Source organism: Podarcis raffonei, chromosome 1 (genome assembly GCF_027172205.1).
Source record: "Podarcis raffonei isolate rPodRaf1 chromosome 1, rPodRaf1.pri, whole genome shotgun sequence".
NCBI lineage: Eukaryota > Metazoa > Chordata > Lepidosauria > Squamata > Lacertidae > Podarcis > Podarcis raffonei.
In genome coordinates, this window is record NC_070602.1 from 35,640,662 (window position 1) to 35,667,882 (window position 27,221).

Sequence of the window (27,221 nt, forward strand, 5' to 3'; positions counted from 1 at the left end):
GAAACTTCATATTCTAAAACTGATGATAAAGGCCATTTCACAATATTGCCTAGTTTTATATGCAAGTCCATGGATCTCTTCTACTGGCTGCAATAAAATGCATTAGGAATATTAGATCTGACTGACTTAATTTTCTTGAGATCTTTATTTAATATTTTATAACCCTGCCTCAATGTCTGGGAGCCCCTTAAACTCAATGTATTCCATCATAAACCAAGATTAAGAAGGCAATTTATGTGACCAGAAAAGGAGGAGCAGAACGAACTATTACTTTCAATTCTGCTGTAAAACGAAAGTTACAACCAGGCTATTAATGCACAAAATAATTAACCCCCTTTTTTTTGTAAAGCTCTAAACTTAAAAACAACTTCTGAACAGTAGTTTAACCTGCGGTGACCAGTAATAAAATGTGGGTATAAGAGTCATAGAAAATCCAATCAAACCCAGCTTTGGAACAATAAAATATTTTATTTAATTACTGCATGTGATGCCTGAATCTCTACAATGTAAATGTCCTGGTCACAGAATTAAATCTGGTAAACTATGAGTAATAACCTACTGCCACAAGCAGGAGTAAGATTTAAACACACACTCATGAAAACACACTGCAATTATATGTATACAGTTGCATAGTTATAAAACCTTCCTCTTCAACAGATTCTACTTGTCTTTGCTGGTATCTGTAAGCATTTTGTTTTCCTGAAAGGAAACTCCATTTGTCCTGATGCAGGATTAAGGAGCAGATAGTTTATACACAAAAGGAAAATGCTTTGATTGGAGGAAGTCCTTCTTAAAGCCTTCTTGCAGCTACAAGTGAAATTCCATTGTCAGGGAAAATCATTAACGGGCCCCCGTGTCAAGGCACTACCATTTCTTTTTTACTTCTGGATCTGCTAGATTACAACTGCATCTTTAGTTGCTAGGTAACAACCAACTCAGTATACACCATTATCAACACCCACGAGAAAGAAACTGCCATCTGCTTCTCATTTGGGAATTCCATTGACTGAAGCAATATTGCAGTTACTGCAACCCCACCCCCACAAATCATCCTTGGTCTCCCTCAGCCTTGCTTGTTAGTAAAGCAGGTACTGATGTCAGAACTGTGGTATATTATGTTTTGGGTAGTGACCGAAAAAGAATAAGGCATGTTTGAAGGGGGGGGGGGAGAGACGCCACCACAGGCAATTGTGATATGTTAAAAACCACACTACCAAAAAAGAAATAGTGTTTCCAAACACGTAATAATCTCCCAGTACTAGCAGATGCCTTATCCAGTTGTGCTACGTGGTTATGCTTATCTTTATGTTAACAGACAATACTGGTGCTGCACTAAGAACAGCAATGGTTGGAGTAAAATCTTACTTTTGGGTGATTGGCAGAAATTTAGGCTGGAACTAGCCATTACAGCAGATGGGAAACAGAAGCCCTTCATCACCTCCATAACATCTAATAATGGCTTAATGGGTACCATCACACGTTGAGTGTTTTTGTTCTGCCTCAGTTCCACTTCATAGGCTACTGCTTGCTTGAATTGTCCAATTATGTCCCACCATGCATTATTGCCATTAGAAGTTACTAACAGAAAAGAGGAATGAGACAAGGAGCGATTTCTTTCAGCAGAAGCCCTATGTCCGCCATATCATCTAGCCTTGGCTTCAAAGATCTAATATAGATATTGTCCACGAAAGCAAATTTCAACTGCTTATCAAACAGAATGATCCACTATTTATTTGACTAGAAATTTGCTAAATGCAGAAGGCTACCTAATAGCAAGTCAGACAATGGTACATTGACCTTGTGTTGTCTACACTGACTGGCAACTGTTCTCCAGAGTTTGAAGCAGGGGTCTTCCCCAGTCCTACCTGGAGATGATGGGACCTTCTGCGTGCAAAGCTCGGACACCAATTTATGGTCCTTCTCCACTAATGGAGAGCAATGGGATGGATTCAGCTAACCCAGCGCCCTAGCAGAAGGGAGCACAAGGATTCCCACTCACGCAATGAGGCTCTCTCCCCTTGTACTCCCCCTGTGCATCCCCAAATCAGCTCTGAAGGGTTGGGAGAATCCTCAGAACAGTGTGAGAGGGGAGGAGAGGGAGGATCTGGTTCCACCTGGTTCTCAGTATTTCCGCCTTCTTTTAAAATGCTTTCATATACAGTGATCAGCACTGGCTTGAATAACTTTATCATCTTTCCTTGGTTTATCAATGAAAGGCGGCGGGGGGGGAAATCAATTTCTTCAAAAAGCAACATGTTTATATAACTCCTTACCTGTCTCAACAGCTTCTCAATGGCTGACATTACCATGGGGCCTCTCCAGACAATTGGTGCAGTCTCTTCTACCAAGAAACCTATGGACATACTACAAGAGAAATGCAAATATATATTTTTTTCAACTTTCAGACATGTTACAAGGAGCAAAATATAGAAAGAAAATATGTAAAATGGATTTGAACCTACAGATTGCTTACCATGCAATTCCATAGTTCACAAGAGGCCTCATTAAGTTTTCTAGAATGGAAAATGTGTTTTAAAAATACATTTTTAGAAATTATTATTGTAAGTTCTGTTCGTTATGACTGTGAAAATGTGTAGAAACTAGAGGCATTTATAAGAGCAATATGCACCCTCTCAAAGTTTTATGCCTTCACTGCAAAGCAGAGGGCCAGTCAAGACATTAACATATAACCAAGGTTAGCACGAGTCACAGTTTGTTGCTTTAACCTAGTAAGATCTCACATATACAGTATAACCATGGTAATTTCTGGCTTCTGTAACTGTGATACGTTGTTGTTATTGGACTGTTTTCCAAGATATTACATCTTTTTCCATAACTGCCCTCAGCCTAAAGGGAACATAAGCTGTATCAATTCTACATTAGGCTTGATACCTGGAGATCTGCTAAGAACCTTCTTAACATGGGTGAAGACGAGTCCAATAAACCAGACTCTAAAGCCAGAATATTCTATCCAGAGAGAGGACCTGCTACCAGTCAAACTAAAAAGGTAGCTAAAGCTTACTTAAGGAGAGTCCCAAGAAACAGCTGCATCAGCAAGTCAACAAAAATGTGGTTTCTGACATTATTATATTGCAACTTTACTCCATATATTTCTTTCTGAAGTTTGGTACCATTTAAGATTCTTAACAAGAGTTTACTTGATGAAAAACAGAATATGACATGTCACTGAGAAGCAAAACATCTTGCATTCATTCAGACACTACACTTTCCCTCAAGAAACCTTGCACTTGCATATTATTATTTTTTGCAATATTCAGCAGTTTAAAATAAAATAAAATTCATTGTTACCAGCCTATGCTAGGGTGCCCAGACTGCACAAAAATGCTTATCAGGAGGAACTGGAACAAAAGTCATCATATGGACAACCTTCTATTTTATTTCTCTAATTAACGGAACTGGAAGAACACAGACTGCAATTTTTCTTGACAATCCTCTCTATGGCCTCCTAATATTGCAGTTAATCCTTATGCATGCTTCACCACTCAGAATAGCCCCACAGATGCTCTTAAAACGTCTCTCTCTATATGCTTGGTTATGCTGAAAGCCGAAAACCATAGGAGACTATGGCTGCACTGTTATATATTGATTAAATATACCAACATCAATGGGTCTTTAGCAAAAGCAAAGACATACTTGTTTGCATTTTTGACTTAAAACCTATGAGTACGTAAGCCAAGTTCACCCGCCATGTAAGCTGCAGTGAATGGTTTACCATTAATATGTCAATGGGGGCTGCTTTGCTTCTTCCAGCACACGGAAGAAGCAAAAACATGATTCCTGACTTAGCATTATATTTGAACTTTGTACTTCGTTTCAGTAGATCATCATGGTTTGACAATTCTACATCATGTTTTCTTGGGTTTCATATGCTTGGGGGAGGGGGACGGAATCTGGAAACCATACAGACAGGATATGTACAGAAGGGGGGAACTGTGACATACAGCTAGCACTTTATTTCAAGTTACTTCCATAGTGGTTCCCACCACCGCAGAGACAAGCCATTTTTCAGATTAGGAAAAAAAAAGGCTTGCCTTTTCAGCAGTGGGAACTGCAACACCAAACACAACTAAAAGAGATTTGGCATTCCGGTGCTGCGGTACCAGCATGGATTGCAGCCTTAGAATTTAAACCAAACCACAGACATAAAATGTGGCAACAAGTGTAGGACTTAAAAGGTGCATTTTAAAGTGGCTGGTGCCGTTGACAATAGTTCATGATTACAACTATTAATTTCCTTTCTCCAAAATTATATTTCAGTGCATAGTTATTGAGCAGTTACTCCTCCACATCTACTTAAAAATAAGACTGCAGCATGAGCTTACTCAGAAGCTTGGGAATCCGTTGCATCATGAACACCACCTTTTTGTAGAGCTGAAATCTTTCACCACTCAAAATCATCATTATTATCCACCTCCTCACTTTTTCACGATGTCTTATCAGGAAGAGCACAAAAGACTACCATGACAAATGGTATCACTTGCCACAATGCTATTCAGGGGGAGTATTGCAGCATAAACTTTGAACTCTTATTACCTGGCAGCTGCACAGACTATATAGGATGTGAATTCAGGAGATCTGAAGACCATCTGTGAACAAATGTGATTAATCAAATAAAATTTCTACTGAAAGGAAGAAGGTCCTCTGTCTATCACTAGCCCTTTCCCAAACAATTAGGATTTCCATTTATGGGGCCTTGTGCATATTTAATAGCAGCAAATAAATGGTCCAACTATCCCTGTTTACTTGAAACATTCCCTGTTTTCTAGGGACCTGTCCTGAGTCAGGAGCAACAATATACCAGAACTGCCACATAGGAGTATGGAGTAGAATAATAGAATCTTAGAATTGGAAGGGACTCAAGGGTCATCTAGTCCAATCCCCTGCAATACAAGAATCTCAGCTAAAACATCCATGACACATGGCCATCCAATCTCTGCTTAAAGTGTGCCTAAAGCAACAACAAAAAAGCTAGCATAATCAACCAACTGGGAGGCTTTCTTGCTTATTTTTCTCCCCCTTGCCTTATAATCTAATGATAGCAAAAGCATTAAAACAGTTGCTCTAACTGTTCTGTCACATTTCTGATTTAATTAAGATTTTTCTTCTCCTCAATGACATAAGGCCCAATTCAAGATGAGCATCACCAGTAATACACCTAGAAGGAAGTTTTCCACATTGCCTCCATCACAGTAAAATGCATGTATCATACACACCTCCCCATGCTTTTGGAAATATTAGTGCTTTAGCCTAGCTGTGTTGCCAAGGCCAGTTATTAAAAGACTGAGAAGAACACACAAAATAACACTTGTTACCTATTTTTCATTGTTAGGAACAACGTGTACAGTACAGAATGCTCAGCAACAAGGTCTATTATAAAGCTCTGAGTGCCTTTAATATCCCACATTGCTGCTAAAATTTACTCATCTATACAACAAATACATTCAAAGACACAGACATTTCTGTTTGTTGCAGCAAAAACAGTAAAGGATCTTGTGACGTCTTGAAGGCTAAGAAATGTACTATGGCATCAGCTTTCAGGAACTTCATGCATCAAATGACGTAGACTCTAGTCCATGAAACCTTACACCATAATAAATTTGTTAGCCTTTAAGGTGCAACAAGGCTGCAGTTCTCTAGGTATGCTTTATGTTTCACTCAGAAATCTTCCCACCTCACAAAAGACAACCAGGCAACCTAGGGAAGAACATAACTGAACTTCTAAACTGTAATACACATTTTTTTAAAAATTAAACAGGATCGGCCTTAAAGTGGTTGTTTTAAAATTGTTTACTCTGTTAAGAATGCCAAAACTTACCTAAGAAAAATGTCAGAAATTGAAAAGGGCAACACTTACATTTCTACTTAGCTTGCTATAGCCACTGCAAGTGCTTTAGAATAGAACACTGAATTAAGAACTAAATCATTTCCCTACCACCGAGATCAGTTATTTATCATCTGACACCTCAGTCCTATATTGCTGGCAATCATCCATCTTTGTAAGATAATGAGGTTCCCTCCAGTGAAAGTAAGAGAAAAGAGCCCTCTTTGTGGCCTGATGCCTTGGTGGTGATATGAAGAATCAAACTTCCCTAGCATCTCTTGATCTCACAGGCTAAATCCAAAGAAAAGACAACCATCAACACATGGGGTGACATGAATGTGATAGAGTGTGTACAGATTGTCCCTTTTCTGCCTCACAGAACCCCAAATTATTATTTCTTTGGCATGTAAAGCCACAATTTCCAGCTTCTGTGTCACAAACTTCCTTCTGTCCTATTATGCAACATGTTACATGCATTGCAGATTATGCGTTTTTACACTAAAGTAAAATACAGCTACCAACCATATCTGAATTACAATCATGGTGCTTCCAAATGAGTGTTTTAAAATCAGACAGTACGGCTTTTTCACTTCAGAAAGCAATTCAGTACGTACTGGTCCAAGCTGGGGACAGCTCCATTGACAGTATTTACTACTTTCTGTCTGCAAATTAAACAAACTGCTGCTGTTTAGTCTTGCAACTCCAAGACTAAATACTTAATCTCTCCTGAAGATTCTTCGAAAAGTTTTTAAAAAAGAAATTGGAATAGTTGAACTAGGACGGTGCTGCTACTAGAAAGCAAACAGGGGTAGTCTCAGAGGAAATCTCTCATTGCTAGGTAAAAAATATGAAAGTTGGACCGTCTATTCCTCCCTAGAGTCCTTCCGGCTCAACTGCTTATTTCTGCTAGTTTCATACTACCACAATATTGGGTACATTTTGGCAGTATCGCCCAAGGAATATGTAGGCTCCCTCCCAACCACCACTCCCTTCAAGCAAAAGTACATAGTATGGACCCAAAAACTATCTGTCAGTAGACACTCCACTCACCCCTTTCTGAAGGGGAAGGAATCATCTGGCAGCTAAGTAAGCCTGGCATTTAGGGCACAGCAAAACATTTAATAATACATTAATGAAAATTTGTGGACTAGGGGGGGGGGGCTCCCTTGAGGGGGAAGGGAGCTCAAAACTAAACTACTGAGGGCCCTAATCTTCCAAAGATTAGCTGGGACCGAAAGACGGGAGCTCACCCCGCCGCGGGGATTCGAACCGCCGACCATGCGATCGGCAAGCCCTAGGCGCTGAGGTTTTACCCACAGCGCCACCCGCGTCCCCCTCAACTATTGCGTTACCTGGTTCCAAAAGCAGTGCCTAACTCTAGCCACATGCATGCCCTACTGTCCAAGCTACTGAATATTTGTACAGCACACATAATTTGTTTCAGTTATAGGATTTTTATTCTGACAACTATGCCACAATTCATTACTCCAGGTTGCCGGGGAAGGGGGGAGGCGGCAGCACTGCAACTGTACACTGGAAAAGCAGCACAAGCCTCTCTTCATTTCCACACAAATAAGCCCTATTTGGGTGCTCTAATCACATGACTGTTAACACACAGAAAAGCAGGGCCCTTTGAGGCCCCCACCCTCACAAGTTTGGGAGGCAATGCCTGTGAAGTGGATGGAATCAGTTGTACGCCCATAGGCCCCTCCCATAACTGAGAGCCCCGCACAATCAGGGTTTCAGTTAAGGGGGTGGGAATACATGTATGCAGGTAGTTCCCTTTTAAAGACACTGACCAACAATGCAGAGGCCCAGATGGTGCGATCTTTACCACCACCACCCCGCCAAAAGATAACATGAACTGGACTTCTGTATGATCAGGCAATCAAGTGGCAGGCCGCGCTCACACTGGAAGCTGCACGGCGTTCACATTTCCCCATCGCCACACTATTGTAGCACTACCCTAGAATGCTTGGTAAGGAGCTACACCAGAACTATAGCATTTCAGCTTTTTTTCTAGTGCATACAACTTTACTCCATTCTAGTTGTGTCGCCTACACTGAGGAAACTGCATCCCTATTACGTAGTTCCATTTGTTTTAAAGATTTACATATCAAGCTTCAGCAAAGCTAAATTCCAGGACAATTTACAAACACAGTTAAAATATGGTGTTGTTTTTTTAAAAGAAACCAGGATGCTTTCAAATACAGTGGTAGCTCGGTTTTTGAACGCAATCTGTTCCAGAAGACCGTTTGAGTTCTGAAACGTTCAAAAACAGAAAACTCAATGGCCTACAGCTAGGACTCAGGATCTTGCACTCAGCGGAAGCTGCATGGCATGTTCGACTTTCGAGGTGTGTTTGAAAACCGAAGCATTTACTTCTGGGTTTGTGGCATTCAAAAACTGAAATGTTCATCAATGGAGATGTTCAAAAACCAAGGTACCGCTATAAATGCATTAAAAGAAGTCTGGAAGGATTAAGACTCACATTTGTTTGGCACCAAAAAGTTAACATGGATGCCTGTTGAGCCTCTCAGGAAGAGAACTCCAGATGTTATCACTGAGAATGGCTGCTATTTAGTTATGACACGTCCTACCTTGGATGATGGGGACACCTGAAGGCAAGGGTCCAAAGATTATCTCAACTTGTGAGCAAGCTGATATGGGAACACATCCCCAAGTCCTAAGTCATATAGGGCTTTAAGAAGTAAGCAGCATCACTTTCAATTGTACTCAGAAGTAGACCAGAAGTCTGAGAATCTCTGTCAGTGCTACTATGAATGTTCTCATTAACCAGCCCAAGGCAACACCCTAAAAACTGGATTTCGAACTACAGTTTTCAAACAGTGGTCAAAGGCGGCTCCTTATGCAATGCAAGTCTATTAATGTTACCATGGCATTGTTATCTATGGTCATTTGGCAAGATAGGAAGGAGCATCTTTCCCTACTCTCACCACCAAAAATAATCACTGCCTCTCAAGATTTCCTCGTAACATTGGGGAGGGAAGGGGAGAAAGAGTAAGATCCATCCAAACTTACTTGGTGTCACTTCTGGACTTCCTTTCAAATTCATCATCTTTGGGATGGAAGGCCCATACACATCTGCATCAAGCAAACCAACTGCTTTTGTCTGTGGAAGGAAAACACACAGCCACATCATTCTTAATGGAAAAAGTTATGTGCAACAGTTCTAAGCGAACATTAATTTCAGCTCTAATTTAACTTTTGTAACTTATTAACTAGTGGTGCTTTAAATCTAGAAAGAACTGCACAATTACCCTACTCAGCAAGGGAGATACATGCACAGCCAGAAGATGTGCTTAAATGGAAGTATAGGAAGTGGAAGCACATTCCCACCTGGATCCAATGGTTACCAGGTGTAACTAAAGCTGGACTAGTGTCACTGATACAAGATTATGTTGAGACTTAAGTTTAAGAGTAAAATAAAAACTAAGAGGGGTCACTCAGCATAAATGGAAGATATTAATAAAAAGATTCAGAAAAGGATGGATTATTACTTCTTTCGCAGGGTAGCTGCCATATTAGTCTGCTGGAGAAGGGCCATGGCTCAGTGATAGAGCTTATGCCTTGCAAGCAGAAAGACACAGGTTCAATCCCTGTTATCTCCAGGTAAGGCTAGGAGAGACCTCTGTCTGTAACCCTGGAGAGCTGCTGTGAAGCACTGTAGACAATACTAAGCCAGGTGGACCAAGAGAGCTGATGCAGTATGTTTATTCATTTATTAGATTTTTATACGCCCTTCATCCGAGGATCACAGGGCAGTTTACAATATACAAACCAAAAATATATAACATAGTAACAAACAAAAACAATACCACCACCCCACACACAATTTAAAAGGCCATAGGTAAAGGTAAAGGGACCCCTGACCGTTAGGTCCAGTAGCGAATGACTCTGGGGTTGCGGCGCTCATCTCGCTTTACTGGCCAAGGGAGCCGGCTTACAGCTCATGTGGCGAGCATGACTAAGCTGCTTCTGGCGAACCAGAGCAGCGCATGGAAACGCTGTTTACCTTCCCGCCGGAGCGGTACCTATTTATCTACCTGCACTTTGATGTGCTTTCGAACTGCTAGGTTGGCAGGAGCAGGGACTGAGCAACGGGAGCTCACCCCATCGTGGGGATTCGAACCGCCGACCTTATGATCGGCAAGTCCTAGGCTCTGTCGTTTAAGAGCGCCACCTGCGTCCCACTTTAAAAGGCCATAGGTTGTTTAATTAGCCAAAGGCCTACGAGAAGAAGAATGTTTTTGCCTGGTGCCTAAAATATGTAACGAAGGCACCTGGTGAGTCTCCCTGGGGAAAGCATCACACAAGCGGGGGCCACAACAAAAGAGGCCTGTTTTAGTGTTGCTGCCCTTTGACCTCTTGCCGAGGAGGCGCACAAAGAAGGGCCTCAGATGATGATTACAGAGTCTGGATCAGTTCATATGGGAGAGACGGTCCTTGAGAGAGCTTCTTATGTTCCTACGTAGCAAGTAAGTCCATAGCATCAAAATGCTTTGTGGCATAAAGTTTTCTAGACTAGAGTCTAGCTTAAGAACTGCATGAAGGAATATTACACGTTGTACGGTGGTACGTACACATTCACACATACACACATGATAGTAGAAGAGAAGGAGGAGGAAAGTTGGTCTTATGTCATTTGTCACAGATGACATACTAGCATGGTGTGGGAGAGCCCTATTCAACTATGTATCATAACTATGCCCTATTCAACAGTGTCAAAATGTGCTATGGAATTCAAACCACCAGCTTCCTGATGCTACAATATAGTAGCCACATTTCAACTAACCCTTTTAGGTGAAATTTGGTGACTACAAACTCATCTTTATCAATATACTTTGTAGTGCCTTCTTCATCTGTAATATTGAGGATGCCAAACACAGAGGGTCTTTTCAGGGGTGGCCCCCTGGTTGTGAACATTATCCCCAGAGAGATCCACTTGGTGCTTATAGTGACATTTTTCAGCAGCAGGTGAAAACTTCTCCGTTTACCCCCAAGTCTTTTAAACATCTTTATACAAATTTAATATCAATATTACTAATTGTTTAGCCTCTACTTTGGCAGCATTTGAGCATTTTATTTTAACTTCCATGTAATTACTGTCATGCTTTCAATAGTGGTGTGTGTGTGTGTGTGTGTGTGTGTGTGTGTGAGAGAGAGAGAGAGAGAGAGAGAGAGAGAGAGAGAGAGAGAGATTTTATACGCCGATTTTGTTTTATCTGATCCAGTATTTTATTGTATTGATTTTTGCTGTGTGTTGCCTAAAGGGACTAGAATAATAGGCAGCTGATAAATACAAACAACACATAAGAAAACAGATATTGCTTTCATGCTGAAATGTAGCCAGTTCTGTATCCAGGCTACAAAAGAATTTGCAGACCAGAATAGACAAGGCATTATCTTCTCTGTAGCGTTTGGCACAGTTTACTAGCTTTAGGTTTGTCTTAGCAAGTTATTTCCTTACCCTGCAGGGACAGCACACGTTAGCAGTTCAAGACCTCTATTTGCAGCACTACTTGCCAGTGAATGTTGGGCTATTCTGTTAAGGTCTGCCCTTCCAACTTCACACTTCTGCAATGTTTTTTTAAAAGAGATAGCCACCAGGATGATAGAGCATAATTGCTCTCAAATACTACATACGGCTGGACAGAAGGCAAGAAATTGAAGAAGGTTTGGTGTTAAAACATTAGAAATGCTTTCGAGCTGTAAAAGAATTGCTCAGCAATGGAGAAAAATTTGCTTTGGAAACCTGTGAATAATTTTCCTTGGATGTTTAAGAGAAGATGAACTGAAATCGCTAATTATTTCTGGCAGCATTTAACCAGGATGGCATTTAGACTTGGCACTGGGGATGGTTGAGATCCTGAGCAAACTAAACCCAATTCTGGACTCCAGAATGAGTTGGATTCCAACTTAAGCTACTATTACATGGCTGGAGGAAGATGGGTTTTCTTCCCACCACGACCTACACAACGCCCTACACAATTCCCCACCAATGGTCAGGGGATGGTGCTGAATGGGGCAGGCTGAGAGAGAATGACTCTGTCCAATTTGCAGGGTTGCTGCCCTTCCACCTGAACAACCTTTGCACAATAAATAAATAAATAGAAGAAGAAGAAGAAGAAGAAGAAGAAGAAGAAGAAGAAGAAGAAGAAGAAGTTGTTATTACTTATACCCCACCCATCTATATCCCAGGTCTCCCCAGCCACTCTGGGCGGTTCCCAGCAGATTATTAAAAACACAATAAAACATGAAACATTAAAAACTTCCCTAAACAGGGCTGCCTTCAGGTGTCTTCTAAAAATCATCTAAAATGGCACAACAGTCCATGCCATCCAGCAGCTACTGCAACACTTCTTTGCCCCCGGCTTTTGACACCTGAGATGTATAATTCTTGGAAACAACCTTACTTCTGTGATTGCAAGTTGTTTTAAAACCACTTTTAAACATTGTAGGTTAACTGTTCTAACCCGACCTGCGAGTGGGCAGGAAATAAATTATAACTACCTTTGGCCTCTTAAGCGAGATGGGCGCGCAACCCCAGAGTCGGTCACGACTGGCCCGTACGGGCAGGGGTACCTTTACCTTTTTACCTTTGGTGAAGCATGTGGTGGGGGGTGTCATGAGGTGGAGGGGCAGGGATATAAACTGCTGCCCACTAAGAGAAGCTTAACTGGAAGTCATGCGCCTGCCTTGCCTGAGTTGAAGCATCTTTCTGCTTGTTCAAGAAACTTTTGGATACAAGCCTACCGCTGTTAGCACAGCAGGGTGCTGGCCTAAAGCTATTATTATTAAAAGCTGGTATTTGAAAAGCAGGATTCTGTTATAAGCAATAAATGCTTCTGAACTTAAAAATAGCTGTTCTTATTCAACTTGTACCTTTCTCAGCGCTGATAATTCAGATACACTAAAATGCACAGTCATACATGAGCTTAGCGATGGGGTTATAGAAGTGGTTTGGGTTATTAAGGAATAACTGATTTTTCATTTATTTAGAGTCCCACTGAAAATATGGCAGCCCAATCCCCCAGCACGTAAAGCCAACCATGTCCCAGAACCCTAATCCCCTAACCACCAGAAACCATCATTAGCTCCACTCCCATCCAACACCAAATTCTGAGGTTTGACCAGGCCACTATATTCAGCAGTACCAACTTTGCAACTTGATTCTGCGGCATCTGTCACAAAGGTTGAGTGTTCCATAATCATCATCTGCCTTTATCTGATGCTGTAAATTAACATCGTATTTATGCTTGCTGCTGGCGGGCCACAAATTTTGGATCGACTTGGTAGTTAATAAGGGCCAGGTTTCCTGTTTCCTGTTCAAAAGACTATGTTCATCCAGTGCCCACTAATGAGGGATGGGGTTGGGTTTAGAGGGAGGAGTTGTGGAGAGATGTGGGCACATATGTTTGTAACAAACCCAAATCCATTATACTGATATTGCATCTTGACCCATTTTGAAAGAGGCAGTCTCTGCTACCCCATGCTGCCACCATCTTTTAAAGAACCTTACTTCTACAGCCTTACTTTCAGAGGCTTTCACCACTGGCTGCCCATGTTAAACTTATGGATGCCATTGTCTAACGTATTGGTGGACCCCTGCATATAATGCTATTTATAAACAGGAACTGCAGCATCTTCATCTCCAGTACTGTGTATCCAAATATTGGATTGTAAGAGATAATTTTTGCAGTTGTGATTTTTCAAGTTGTATAGCCTTGCAATGTAAGGGGTACTTCGTGGGTGGGGGGAGGAGCTTGTTTTTCTACTTGTGCAGATTAAGGGTATGGTTGCTGTGTTTTTGGTGAAATGTCAGACATCCTTAGTTAAGGAAATCTATTACATTACTTTTACATATATAGATGTAAAACACTACTACCATTGGGCAAACAGAACCTCAGTCCTTGATAGAGGGTGTTCCTAAAGCTAACAGTAATAGCTCACCACACCACTCTGTCTAGCAATGTAAAAGGTGGAACCACAGAGCCTAGGGCTTGCCGATCAGAAGGTCCCCATGAAGGTCCCCCATGAGGGGGTGCGGTCCCGTTGCTCTGTCCCAGCTCCTGCCAACTTAGCAGTTCAAAAGCACGCCAGTGCAAATAGATAAATAGGTACCACTGTGGCGGGAAGGTAAATGGTGTTTCCGAGTACTCTGGTTTCCATCACGGTATCCTGTTGCACCAGAAGCGGTTTAGTCATGCTGGCCACATGACCCGGAAAGCTATCTGTGGACAAACACCGGCTCCCTTGGCCTGAAAGCGAGATGAACCCCATAGTCGCCTTTAACTGGACTTAACCGTCCAGGGGTCCTTTACCTTTTACCTTTACCTAACAGTGCAAAACCTTCTTTTAAAAAAAAAGCCACATGCACACCTTATACAGACCCCTGCTCCACTCTAGGCAGCCCTAATACATAATAAGGTGAGTCTGTTGCCATTAAGTGTGGCAGGAATATCAGACTTACTAGAATGTAATCTTAGCACTTCCAAGGCTTCAGTTCACTGACACCAGGTACCTTCTCAGGGGTTGTATCCTTGATTAATGAGAAGGAAAAGGGACACCACTGCATGTTCAACTTCACATATTAAAATGTCCTGAGCCGGCCTCAAGTCCCATTAGCGTTTTCTGCCAATTTATCAACACACATACAAACACTGTATCTGACTTATTTCAATAGCTTGTTATGACAAACACAGCCTAAGTGCAGACATTAGCTTTTCAGAGAATGGCAGAATAACAGAGGTCTTGTTGGCCATCAATGCACATATTGGGGTGGGAAGAGTCCCTCCCACTATGGTGAGACAGGCTTTCTATTATTTTGAAGAACTAAAAACCTGCAAATCCTGTTTGATCAAAGCCTTAGTGGAATAGAGAGGGGGGAAATGAATGTGTGCTCTGTGAGCAATAATACCTCTATCATGCCATCTTCAAGGCTGTAAAAGAATTAATGTCTGTTCACAGCCATTGCTTAGCATCATCACTGCACATTCCACCAATTCCTTTCTGTGAACTTCTTGATATACATGTCAATTGGGAGACAGTACCATTTTAGGTAATCATGTAGATCAAAGCAAATATCTCATTTAGCACTACTTCTTTTTTTAAAAAAAATCATGTTTCTTTATAATGCACAAAGCTATTTAAAAACCCACTGGAGTTACTCTGACAGATTATGCTGTTTCGTGTCTACTGTACGAAAGCTGCAATTTAAGAGATCGGGAAGCCACATTTTCATGCCAGATTTCAAAGACTTCAACACCATTTTCGAACTCCTTTGTTCTCAGACAAAACACATAATTTACCTGATTATGAAGATTCATGACTCATTTCTTTTATCTGCATGCACAGCTAATCAAACCCCTTCAAATAGTCACTCTAATGCTTTATCCCCTAATTACCATTTGAAGGATAAATATTTGGAAAACTGCCTAGCTTGTGCTTAAACCTAAGTAGCACTCTTTTTCCATCTACAGGTTCTCCCATTTTTAACAAACCAAAAGAATACTCGGGAATGAACATGGGAGCAAAGGGGAGAGGTGTGAGAAAGCTTTGCAATGACAATGGCAATGCCATCTTTGGACACCACAAACATTCAAAACTTTAAAAAAAAATAGTTCACAGTTGTATGCTTTACTCCATCAATGCACACAGATATATAAATAAAAGAACTGTGGTGAAGAACGCACATCAAAACATTTCCAAGTGGCTTTACAAAACTACATATGTAGCCTAATACAGCAAGAATCAACACAATCGTGAAGCAAGAAGACTTTCAACCATTTTGTGTTTGGCTTTTGAGTTGCAAAGCACATTGTAAAATGGTTGTTTTTTGCTTTAAAGCAGGGGTCAGCAAACTTTTTCAGCAGGGGGCCAGTCCACTGTCCCTCAGACCTTGTGGGGGGGCGGACGGACTATATTTTGAAAAAAATAATAATGAACAAATTCCTATGCCCCACATATAACCCAGAGATGCATTTTAAATAAAAGGACACATTCTACTCATGTAAAAACCTGCTGATTCCCGGACCATCCGCGGGCCAGATTTAGAAGACGATTGGGCTGGATCCAGCCCCCAGGCCTTAGTTTGCCTACCCATGCTTTAAAGCCTCTCCTACACAGAAGGGCCAAAAGTTCAAAGGAAGGACAGAAGTTTGAGGAGAGGCTTAGCTCAAACAGCTCTGCACAAGAGGGTCTAAGTTCAACCTAAGAACCTGCAATTAAGGGGAAACCAAAATTTAACCAGGAGTCTCCTCTCCTCTTGATTGATTAAAAGTTTGGGAGGGGAGTTGAAAAAACATGTTAAATCAGTGGTTCCCAAACTACCACCCCCAGCCCATAGACCACTTGAAAATTGCCAGCAGACTTGGCAGACCACATAATAATTTTTCTGCCTTTTGCAGCAATTGTAAAGAGCTGCACTGTAAGCTTATCTCTTACATTGTATTTTATTGTATTACAATTAGCATTCCGTAGTATTCAAATTTAAATACAATAAAATGCAATAAGAAACAAAATAAGCAATAAGAATACAATTAAAAGTCAATATGAATATTCAATACCAGCATGCCATGGGTCACCTGAGTGAAGCTTGCAGACCACTGCTGATCCACAGACAACAATTTGAGAACCCCTGAGGAAGAACTGAAGAGAGAAAGAGAGCCATGGATTCAAAAAGTTGAAGAGCTCTAACACACTTTAAGAGAGGTGAAATATTGGAAAGCGCTAGAGAGAGAAGCCAGGATCGGACAACAAACGAATGCAAATTAGTAAATGCTGAATTTATTAGGAAACACTCTTAAATAGGTATATGTGTTTGTCTTTATTAACATTTGCTTTTTTCTGCTCTTACTCAAACCACAAATTACTTTTCCTCCCCTAAAATAATATTCTTGTTCTACATTTTCTAAAATCTTAAGCACAATTTGCTTTGGAAAAATTTGTTCGGAAACCTTGTTATTCACTCATTGCCTACGTTGCACTACTGGAAAGAAGTTGGGTCAGTTAAAGTCCAGGTGGCCTTGGTTGTCCATGCTTAGCAACAACCCTCCTAAAGGGCCAATTGTGCTCCCACTGCCATGCGCTCGATGTGATGCTGCACTCAAAGATGGCCTGGAAACTGCAACCAGTGCTGAATACAGCTGCTAGGTTGGTAAGCAGGGCTTCCCAATGGGACATTGTGTAACCAGGCCTGAAATTCAAGGTGTTAGTATGCCAAGGTTTTAATGGTTTGGGACCCAAGTACCTAAGAGTGAGCCTCTCAATATATCAAGATGAAGCATCTCAGGCAAGACAATCAGTAGGGGAGACCTTTGCAGTAGAGCTTCCCCATTTAGGGAATGCCCTCCTGGTGGGATAAATTTGTCTCCCTCAATATTCAGGAGGAATTTAAAAAGCAAAACATTTGTGTTCACCCAAGCAAATACACTATTCCTAGCAACCTTGAAATTATAAGCTGTGAGGGTGGTTGACTGTGTTTAGATGTTCTTAGCAATTTTCATTACAATATTTATTTGTTTTTAATTGTATTATTTTGCTGCTTTCTCATTAGCTGCTCCTTTGTGTGGAAGTGTGTGGCCGGGGGGGGGGGAATATAACTTTGTTTAACAACCCAGTCCCACAAGTCCCTGTGTTCAATGGTTCTTACTTCAAATGTGCATAGGATAGCAAGCCAAGATAATAATGTTTTGCTTAATGGAGGTTCTCTGAACCATACGGATGCACTTCCATGGGCTTAAGTAACTAAGGTGTCAAAAGCAGTGAATAATGAGACCTACCCCTTCAAGAAATCAGTGCACAGAAGAATGCTGGTTTGACCTGGTGTTTATTTGTTGTATGGTAAAGCAGTATTGTTCTTCTAGATATAAGTGCTCCAGTTTAGCTCTAGGCATGTATCACTAATTGACAGCCAGAAGATGGATTTGAATACATTGCTTTTGGTGTAGTGCTGATGAGCAACATCTGTATACTGATGCTCATAAGATTTCCACATCCACAGTTCCTAATTCAGATAAGATTTGTGCACAGGAGTGGCTCCAGATAAGGATCTTCTCTAAATAGGGCAAGAGTGCAAGAACAAGGACAGCCATGACCTACAGACAGGATTCATGCCCATAAGTGTCCATTCTTTGTTGGTATGACTTCATAGGTAAAATCATGAGGCTTAACATACACCAAAACTTAGACCTAACTTTTGATCCTGAAATTTTATCCTTCTTAACTGTATTTGAACTTCATTTGGCAGCCATTTTCACCTATGTTCCCTTTCCTGGATGACTTATTTTTCAAGAATTTAAGATGCTATACAGTGGTACCTCGGGTTACATACGCTTCAGGTTACATACGCTTCAGGTTACAGACTCCGTTAACCCAGAAACAGTACCTCGGGTTAAGAACTTTGCTTCAGGATGAGAACAGAAAACGTGTGGCGGTGGCAGCGGGAGGCCCCATTAGCTAAAGTGGTGCATCAGGTTAAGAACAGTTTCAGGTTAAGAACAGACCTCTGGAACGAATTAAGTACTTAACCCGAGGTACCACTGTATTTGAAACCAGCAAAAGGCAAGCAGGTACCACAAGCACAAGGTTATCTAGCGAAGTGTAAGCTAACCAACATGCCGAAGGAAGTTTTTGATCTATCTGCAACTCTGCATTGAGTCTCACAGATGTGACTATTTAGCATGTTTTTATTCTGCTCCTCCATTTCCTGTTCTTAAAATTGATTCTGTTGCTAATAAAGAGCTGTGTGTGGATTTTTAAAATAAAAAACTTATTTGATGATGTCATGACCAGAGTGCCATAGGAAGGAAAATGGTGAAAAGCACTCCCTCTGCTGGCTACCTCTCTTGTTACAAGTGTTCTTTACTGAAAATGGCCTGGTTTTGCTAGCCGGGCCAATTCTGATTTCCAGATAACTGTTCCTGGTAGTATTCATTGCCTGCTTTCCTGCCCTGCTATTTTGCCTTTTCAGAACATGGTATTTAAAAATTCTAGTGTGTTCAGAATGGCCGTTCTGCAGACTTCTCTGCCTAGTCTCCATAAATCTCTGAGTTGAGAAGGGCCCAGTTTACTAATACTGTCTGCTTTACAGGCCACTGTAGGGCAGGCTGTGGAATCGTGAATGAATTAGGGCTGCCATATGCCTGGATTTTCATGGACATTACCAGGATTTCAAAGGCAAAATTGACGTCCGAGGGGAATTTCCAAAAGGAGGCACTTTGTCCTGGATCTTAGTTAAAAAAAACCGTATTTTTGTAAACTTTGGTTGGTGTATGTCTAACAAAAGCTCAACAACTTTCAGGTTTTCCTAAAGAAAGCAACAATTTTGGGGGTTTCCTTAAAAAAACTCAACAGAGCCTTCAGGCTGTGTGTGTGTGTGCGCGCAAGCATGCATTTTGGTGTTAGACTGTATGGAAGTGGATTTAGGACCAGGATGTACGACGTGACAAGAGTACTCCCATCTTCCTCTCTGAAATTTGACCTCTCTCTCTCCCAAACCCTCAATGACTGCTGTCTCTCACGCAATGGTTTTCCAAAGGCAAAGTATAGGGTTTTTTTACCTGTGCATTTTATACTTTGGGATAAAGGCAATAGGCAACCAACCAAAGATGAATGTCTCATGCAAGATTGAGCTGATTGTACACAGACAAATGAGCTGCATACAATCTTCAGTGCTGGATACTTGACTCAGCTATGCTGTAGTTGGCACACATTTATTTATATATAAAACTAATTTTCTGCAAGAACCTCAAGGGTACTCTTCTACCGCCACAAATCTAAATGGGAGTGGGGAGGAGGCTGGCTAGATCACAGCCCTTAGTAAAAAAGAATTTTTAAAGCAGGTTGAATAGGTAGTTTTCCTGCACAATGACAGCATAAGCACAATTTCCCAACTGGATTTGGGCCATCCTCAGTCATGCACAGCTGGTGTTTGCTCACTAAAATACAGTGTTCCTAAACAAGCAATCTTGATGTATTATGCCTGGCTTCTATTAATTTGAGTTCTTTCTGCTATAATAAATTGTCTGGGGCAATGCAGCTTTCATACACAGTTGTCCTAATGTGAATGCGAGTGAGCCTGGCAGAAAAGCCAAAAGTTCTCCTACAGGGCTCCTGGGGGAGTAGAATTGGCTACTGCCATTTCTGAGGGTTAAAAAGAATCTCCTGTCAAAACTGAAAAAAGTTAAGAAGGAGGATTGTTGGGCAAAGCCTATTCGCTTCAGGGGGAAGCAGCAGAAGTTTAGAAATATCAGTACAGCCTCGGAGAACTGCACATTCTTGTCGTTAATTAACTAAGCCAGCTGTAATGATTTGGTAACTCGAAGTTGTTACAGATCCAGAGAGCCAGGACTGGACCAAATGCTCTCTTTGCTTTAAGCAATACTTGACATGGATGACCTTGACATTCGTTACTGAATCAAAATCTTCCATCAACTAAATTATTTCATCTGCAGTGAGTAGTCACATACACAAACTCAGAACAGCTCTGGAATCCAAGTACTAAAGTCAGCTCTACCTTTGTAGATTTACGAAAATCAAACTGAAATAGTACACACATCCACAGTAAAGTACAGACGTGTCTATGTGGCAGGTTTGAAAATCAAGAGATATCCAGTCTACAGATCTTCCTAGTCCACATGTGCACTACGGAAACTATGAACGTACTATTTTTGAAAGCTTCTTATGTTGTTAGTTTAACACACAATTGTCCAACCATGTGCACAAGAAACCATTGTCTGGGTGTGTCTTGCGGGCCCAACAGAACAAAAGATCTTATAATAAAAAAACTGCAATAATTAAGATTCAGTTCTACATGTACGCACAGCATTAATAGACTAGTCGGTTTTAGGCAAGTTGGAATTTATAAGCCTAAGACTAGATTTATAGTTCTGAAACACAAGCAGAGTAAGAGCTATGAGTGTTAGCATTGGAAATCCTTCAGTACCTCAAACCACAACACCCCTGCAGTGCTGCCTGCCAGCAGGAAATAACAGCAAATGTCTTTCCATCAAATAGATAAGAAGAATCTAGTATCTGTAGCAAATGAGAAAGCCAAGCCTGTGTCCAGCCTAAATTCACAAACTAAGCTTGTGGTGAATTTAGGCTATATATTTTTCTAGTTCCCCAATAGGGCTTCAAAGTGAAACATCATCATCATCAACGTTATTATTATTATTATTATTATTATTATTATTATTATTAAACCTCCCATTCCTGATACACAATATCCACTGCAAGTTAAGAATGAATATAGCATTTCTAATCCATTGTAAATACGGCGCTATCAAGTTTGAAAGATGAGGCAAAGGCAACTCCACAACCTCAATTTACCTCAATTTAGTTGGTTGAAATTTAAGCAACAAAGCAACTTCAAGACAAACATTTATTTTTGTATAAGCTTTCACTGACTAGTCAACCTCAGGTGCGTTAAGTGTTATCCTGAGTAACGGGTGGAGAAGTGGGTGTATGTGTACACACAGTTTTAAGAAGAAATGGTGAGGTCAAATGAAATAAATAGCAGGGTTCTAAATCACACAGGAAGCCTACACAATAGCAGGCTCTCTACTGCAGGGATTCTTTCGCAGCACATGGAAAGCAGTGACATTGACCACAATGATGCAACAGAGAGAGTGGTGGCTCTCAGTAGATGGTGATTATGTGACACTGAGGGAGAATAGCTGAAGAGGGCTATCTTTATCTCCTACGAGAACAGTGACTTGTCCAAGGCCAGTTAAGTGAGATCTGATGGCAGGAGGCAAGATTAGAGTAGGAACTTGCAGGATCATTTCTGCAAATCACTCTCTGACATTCTGCGCCACTCACCACATTTATCATGCAGACTTCTGTGATCAGTAAGTACTTGGGAAATGTAACATGACCACATGTTCTTAAAAATGCTATTTTAACAATGTAGAAATAAACTGAAGAATAATGACTATACAGCTCCTATTTGAGAGCTACACAAACACACACACAGCATACACAAGTGCTATAAACAAAGATGATTCATTGTTTGCTAACCCATTGTGTCACGATCATAAATTTCACCCACTGCAATAACACCAGGCATTAATTATGAAACACTTTCTATGCAGTGTTTGAGAACTTGCCAGGTGACTCCTATTAGTGTCAATCAAGCAATTAATTCCAATACAATGATTTTAAAAATTTACTTCTGTATCAAATATTAATGCAACATCTGCTACTCTCAAGTTCTGCCTCTGCCTTTCCCCCCCTGTAAACCTGACAGATTTTTCAAGAGCCTTGAACTTTCACTGTTAAATTCGCACAGTACATTTTAACCTTGTTTTGACAGCCTTGTTCTAATACTAGTATATTTGCTGCAAATGCTGCCATGTTTCAGGAACATTTTTGATTCATTCACATGGATTGTGTGTTATTTTCTTAAATGCCAACAGGGGATATTATGACCACCTTGCCTACTGCATTGCACCACTAAACCCTTATTTATATCACCCAGGCATAAATAGCAAAGAGCAGTGACTTAGAGACTGAGCAATGAACCAGAAATCCCCAATTCCAATTTCAGCGCTTGCGTTTTTCTCATATTCAACTAAAGAGCAAGCTTGTATGGTTTAGTGGTTAGAGTGTTAAACTTGGTAGGTAAAGGTAAAGGTACCCCTGACCATTAGGTCCAGTTGCGGACGACTCTGGGGTTGCGGTGCTCATCTCACTTTACTGGCCGAGGGATCCGGCGTTTGTCCGCAGACAGCTTCTGGGTCATGTGGCCAGCATGACTAAGCCACTTCTGGCAAACCAGAGCAGCGCACAGAAACGCCGTTTACCTTCCAGCCAGAGCGGTACCTATTTATCTACTTGAACTTTGACGTGCTTTCGAACTGCTAGGTGGGCAGGAGCAGGGACCAAGCAATGGGAGCTCACCCCTGTCGCGGGGATTCGAACCTCCGACCTTCTGATCAGCAAGCCCTAGGCTCTGTGGTTTAACCCACAGCGCCACCAGCATTCAAATCCCCACTCAACCATGAAGCTAAAGGGGTGACCTTGCATCAGTCACAGTCTCTAAGCCCAGCATACTTCACAGGGTTGTTGTGAAGATAAAATTAAGAGGAGGAAGAATCATGTATGCCACCTTGAGCTCCTTGACAGAAAAGTGGAATATAAATGTAAAAAAAGAAAGCTAAAATATACATCAGAAGCACAACTTCCAATTCCATTTCTGACCAATCTACACATTTTAAAGAGACTATGAACATAGAGGTGGCGCTGTGGGTTAAACCACAGAGCCTAGGACTTGCCGATCAGAAGGTCAACGGTTCGAATCCCCGCAACGGGGTGAGCTCCCGTTGTTCAGTCCCAGCTCCTGCCAACCTAGCAGTCGAAAGCACGTCAAAGTGCAAGTAGATAAATAGGTACCGCTCCAGCAGGAAGGTAAACGGTGTTTCCGTGTGCTGCTCTGATTTGCCAGAAGCGGCTTAGTCATGCTGGCCACATGACCTGGAAGCTGTCTGCGGACAAACGCCGGCTCCCTCGGCCAATAAAGCGAGATGAGCGCCGCAACCCCAGAGTCGGTCACGACTGGACCTAATGGTCAGGGGTCCCCTTTACCTATGAACATACAGACATGTGCATGTTTAAGTTTTGTCCCTGGGATCACAGTCCCTAGAATAGCCAGGGTCTGTTAATACATAGGCAGAGTCTACAATATAGTTTGTACACACACAGGATTTTTTTACATCTTCTCCAGGGCATGCATATAGAGCGGACATGGGGTTAGTCATGTCTTCCCACTGTATGCCTATTTAACTGAATATGTGGTTTGTGCCAATGTGGCCTTAGGCAAGTTTCTGTAAAGATTTACTGAAATAATGTATGTGAAGTGCTTAGAATTCTCAAAAGTGGATTTTTTTTTATTAGAGTATAGACATATTTCACAAATGTACTTCAGTAAAGACATTAAAAGGTAAGTCTAGCAATCATTTTCATAGGGCCCTGTGAACCTTACCCTTAGAAAACTACACACACGTACCCACATCATGAAATTTATCGTAACATTAAAAATAAGCAGATTTACTTAATGTAAAGCTAGTTTTCCCTATCAGTGATAGTAGTCAGGGAATGAAATTCATAAGAATGCACAACAGAAATAGCAGCACAGTGAAGATGAGTATTAGGGAGAATCCTGGTGGAAGAAATGGTGTCTTTTTTTCAACTATATCATTTGAAGCTAGCTACTGAAATTAAAACTACTATTTCAGAAACAATCTTTAAAAATATCTCTGCCTATATACTAGCTATTAAAGTGTTTATTAATACCTGTAACTTTTTATTGATTTTTATATTTAGCAATATTGAAACAATAATCAGGCAATTACTTACCGAATCATTTGCTGCCAGTGCAAGGGCTACATTTACTGAAAAGAGAACACAAAAATTAGCAGAATCAGCCTCTCGGAAATGAGATCACTTCTTAGAAAGAAGCCCCTGACTCCAGATCATTTATGAATAAGTAAAATAGTATGGGTCCCAATACAAATCATTGGGACACTGCACTGTATAATCCTCTTCACTGTAAAAATGATTTATTCCTATCTCCTACTTCCATGTTTCTTAAATCAGCTGCTGATTCATAAGAGAACCTAAACTCCTAACCCATAATGGCTAATTGGAGAATTTATTTGGAAGTGTATGAAGTCAGTATTTTCCTTCTTCCACTAGATTCATCTTAAACCTAATGACTGTGTATTGCATCTTCTAATAAAAATCAGTCACAGACAATCCTAAAATGACTCTTTCCCTTTCTTTGCTATTTGAAAGTCAGGATTTTCATAGTTTACAATACATAAAATGAAATATTGAAATGCAAGTAGTGTTATGGACACACTCAAGTCAATAGAACATGAGGATAATTTCTCATTGTAGCTTCTTTCCCTCCCAGTATAATTATTGAACTAGTTTCAACTATGTACTTGATCCAGGGAGCATCACAAATTGTACCAAATAAGAATGAAACAAGAACTCTGCTTATATCTGACAGCTTATTTCAGGCTGAGTAACACTTACTTAAAAACCTTTTCAAATTAAATCCAAACTAAAAGTAAAATATAGTGGAAGTGTACATTGTTAGATAAGAGCTTGTTATATCCGCACACCTATATCTACAAGCAAATTAAAGGGAAATAATATACTGAATCAAATACACAGAACTTACCAGCAGTTGTTGACTTCCCAACACCTCCTTTTCCAGAAGCTACAACCAACACCTGCTTAACTCCTTGAATCGGTTTTTGCTTTGGAAGTCCTCTAGCCATGATTTTGCTACGCTTCTCTTTGAGGACCTCATCGTTTGCATTTGATGACTGAAAACAAAACAGAAACGTGCTAATTCTAAACTGTTTTCATACACCAAAATCTGTGTATGAAAGAGAGAGATAGCAAAATAGTTTCCAGCTCCTCCACTAAAATTACTGGCACGTTTATTTCGTCTGACGCCTTGCAAGACTTCTGTTATCTCTGTGTTCCTTTAGCCTAGGGCACGTTTGTAAGCCAAGCGTGACACCAATGAGATGTGTCAAACTGCAAGTGGGCATAACTAGGAAAGCTTACCATTTTTTTAAAGTTTGCAGCCAGTAATTTTAGCATCCTTGAGGGACTGCCAGCAACTAACAACGCTTTCAGTCCTCTTATTTCCATATCAAAATACATCATACATGCCCGTGTGGCGTCTCTGAAGTTAAGCCATAGATTTGGAGGCAGCAGCTTATCTAGCAAAAGCAAGCTTCTGTTTGCAAGCGGTTAAAACGATAGAATCGCCGCCCAGCGAGGCACTTCTAGGTGCCTTCTCGGTCCGATAGGAAATGGGTGCAGGCGAGGCGGAAGTGCCTCCTCGGCAACGACGGTACTTCCTGAAGTGTAAGAGGAATGGGTGCAACTAAGAATCGCAGGGTAGTTTGCTGCGTGACTGAGTCTGTTCACACAGCAGAGCATAGGATCTGCTAGAGAAGAATGAAAATGCGGGTGTGCAAGTGAAAGGAAATCAGAGGAACACATTCCGATTAGCAATAGCAAGAAAGTGCAGTGCTGGAGTGGGGAGGTACTGGCAGAACTGGGTGCGAATTCAGAAAAAGGGAGTGAAGAAAACCTCGACAGATGGAGGCAGGTGTGCATGTGGAACAGAGAATATGGGCAAATGTGTCCATGGAAGAGGAATGGAGGGGATTGTTTACATATACTGTATATGTATGTGAGAGTTAATGCAGATGTATATGCGTGGAGTCTTTAGATGCAATTATGGTTATCGAATGGTGGTGCAAAAAGTAACTGGAGACAGTAAAAAAGTAAGGTTGGTAAAATAAACTAGAGGAATTGGAACGTGAACAAGGAAGAGAAGGAATAAAAACCCCAAACAATCCTTCGTATGGAGCTATAGACATGTCACTTGAAACCAATCTCACCAACGCACTTTAAAAAGGGGGAGTGCAGTACAATTAATTTGAAAAGTGGGTTTCATAGCTCGCACCAACCGCTGTTTAGAACCCCTTTCATCCACCCGGCACGAAAAGGACGCACCGAACAATGACATGCTCCGGAGCTCCCGCCTGCCTCGTCCCCATCAAAACTCCTGTCCAAAATGAAAATGGCTCTCCACGCGTCACTTACCCGAAAGCGGGCGGAAACAGCCGAGGTCGCGGCTCCACCCCAGCCTGGCCGGAGCCATGGCAAGGCTTTTCTCTTCGCAGTTTGTAACGCCAATGCATAAGCTCGCGCCACCATCCTAGCACCCCTCCCAGCGCCTGCCGATGGATCTGCGTAGCCTCGCCTCAGCCCAGCCCCCAAAAGGGGCGGGCAACGGAGGCTGCAAGCAAACAAGCAATAAATGGGACTTATCCCTTTTTAGCGACAAAGACTATTAGCACTGCCTTGGCTTTAGGCGATTGGTATGCTGGGGTCAGCGTCACGTTAGGAAGCTACCGAGATCCTCAAAACCCCACGAGAGGGCCCACATGTGATCAATCGTTGGCCAGCAACTATTGAGGGTCCACGGCCGGTGGGAGGTTGGGGCCAGTCCACAGCAACTTCGCATATCCCTCAAGCTTGGAAAGCAAATGGCATTTGCTTTTCTCCTGAAAAACTCAAAGATGTGCAGAAATTAAGGAGTAATTCTGCTGCTAGGCACAGGTGCTCTCATGAGTGTCTCCTGCCTGTCTGGATCATCCTCCCTCTCTATTTGTGGGCGCACATATTTGGAGTTTGTTGCCCAGAGATAGGCAGAGTGGGTGGGTTCACACAGACAAATTCGCTAAAGCATTAAAAGCGCACCTGTGGGGACACACTGCAGGGTGGTTGTAGTGACCATGAGGTCTTGCCTCCATCCTCC

At 41.4% G+C, this 27,221-nt stretch overlaps 1 protein-coding gene across 7 annotated transcripts in view; it reads right to left on the reverse strand.

Annotated features, from left to right (window-relative positions):
• The window catches only part of NUBPL (NUBP iron-sulfur cluster assembly factor, mitochondrial), a 54,437-nt gene extending 27,741 nt beyond the window's left edge, over positions 1 to 26,696 (reverse strand). The window contains exons 1-6 of one of the 7 annotated variants that reach the window (XM_053380740.1): positions 26,504 to 26,696; positions 25,056 to 25,203; positions 24,224 to 24,258; positions 8,885 to 8,975; positions 2,474 to 2,513; positions 2,274 to 2,364 (exon numbers count right to left, since the gene is read on the reverse strand). In XM_053380740.1, the coding sequence (XP_053236715.1) occupies positions 2,274 to 2,364; positions 2,474 to 2,513; positions 8,885 to 8,975; positions 24,224 to 24,258; positions 25,056 to 25,203; positions 26,504 to 26,617 (519 nt within the window). In that variant the 5' untranslated portion in view covers positions 26,618 to 26,696. Of the gene's footprint in view, positions 1 to 2,273; positions 2,365 to 2,473; positions 2,514 to 8,884; positions 8,976 to 14,336; positions 14,390 to 24,223; positions 24,259 to 25,055; positions 25,204 to 25,450; positions 25,684 to 26,503 lie in introns of those variants that run through there. The other 6 variants (XM_053380749.1, XM_053380781.1, XM_053380759.1 and 3 more) reach the window with 6 other exon arrangements.
• Between the last annotated feature and the right edge of the window lie 525 nt (positions 26,697 to 27,221).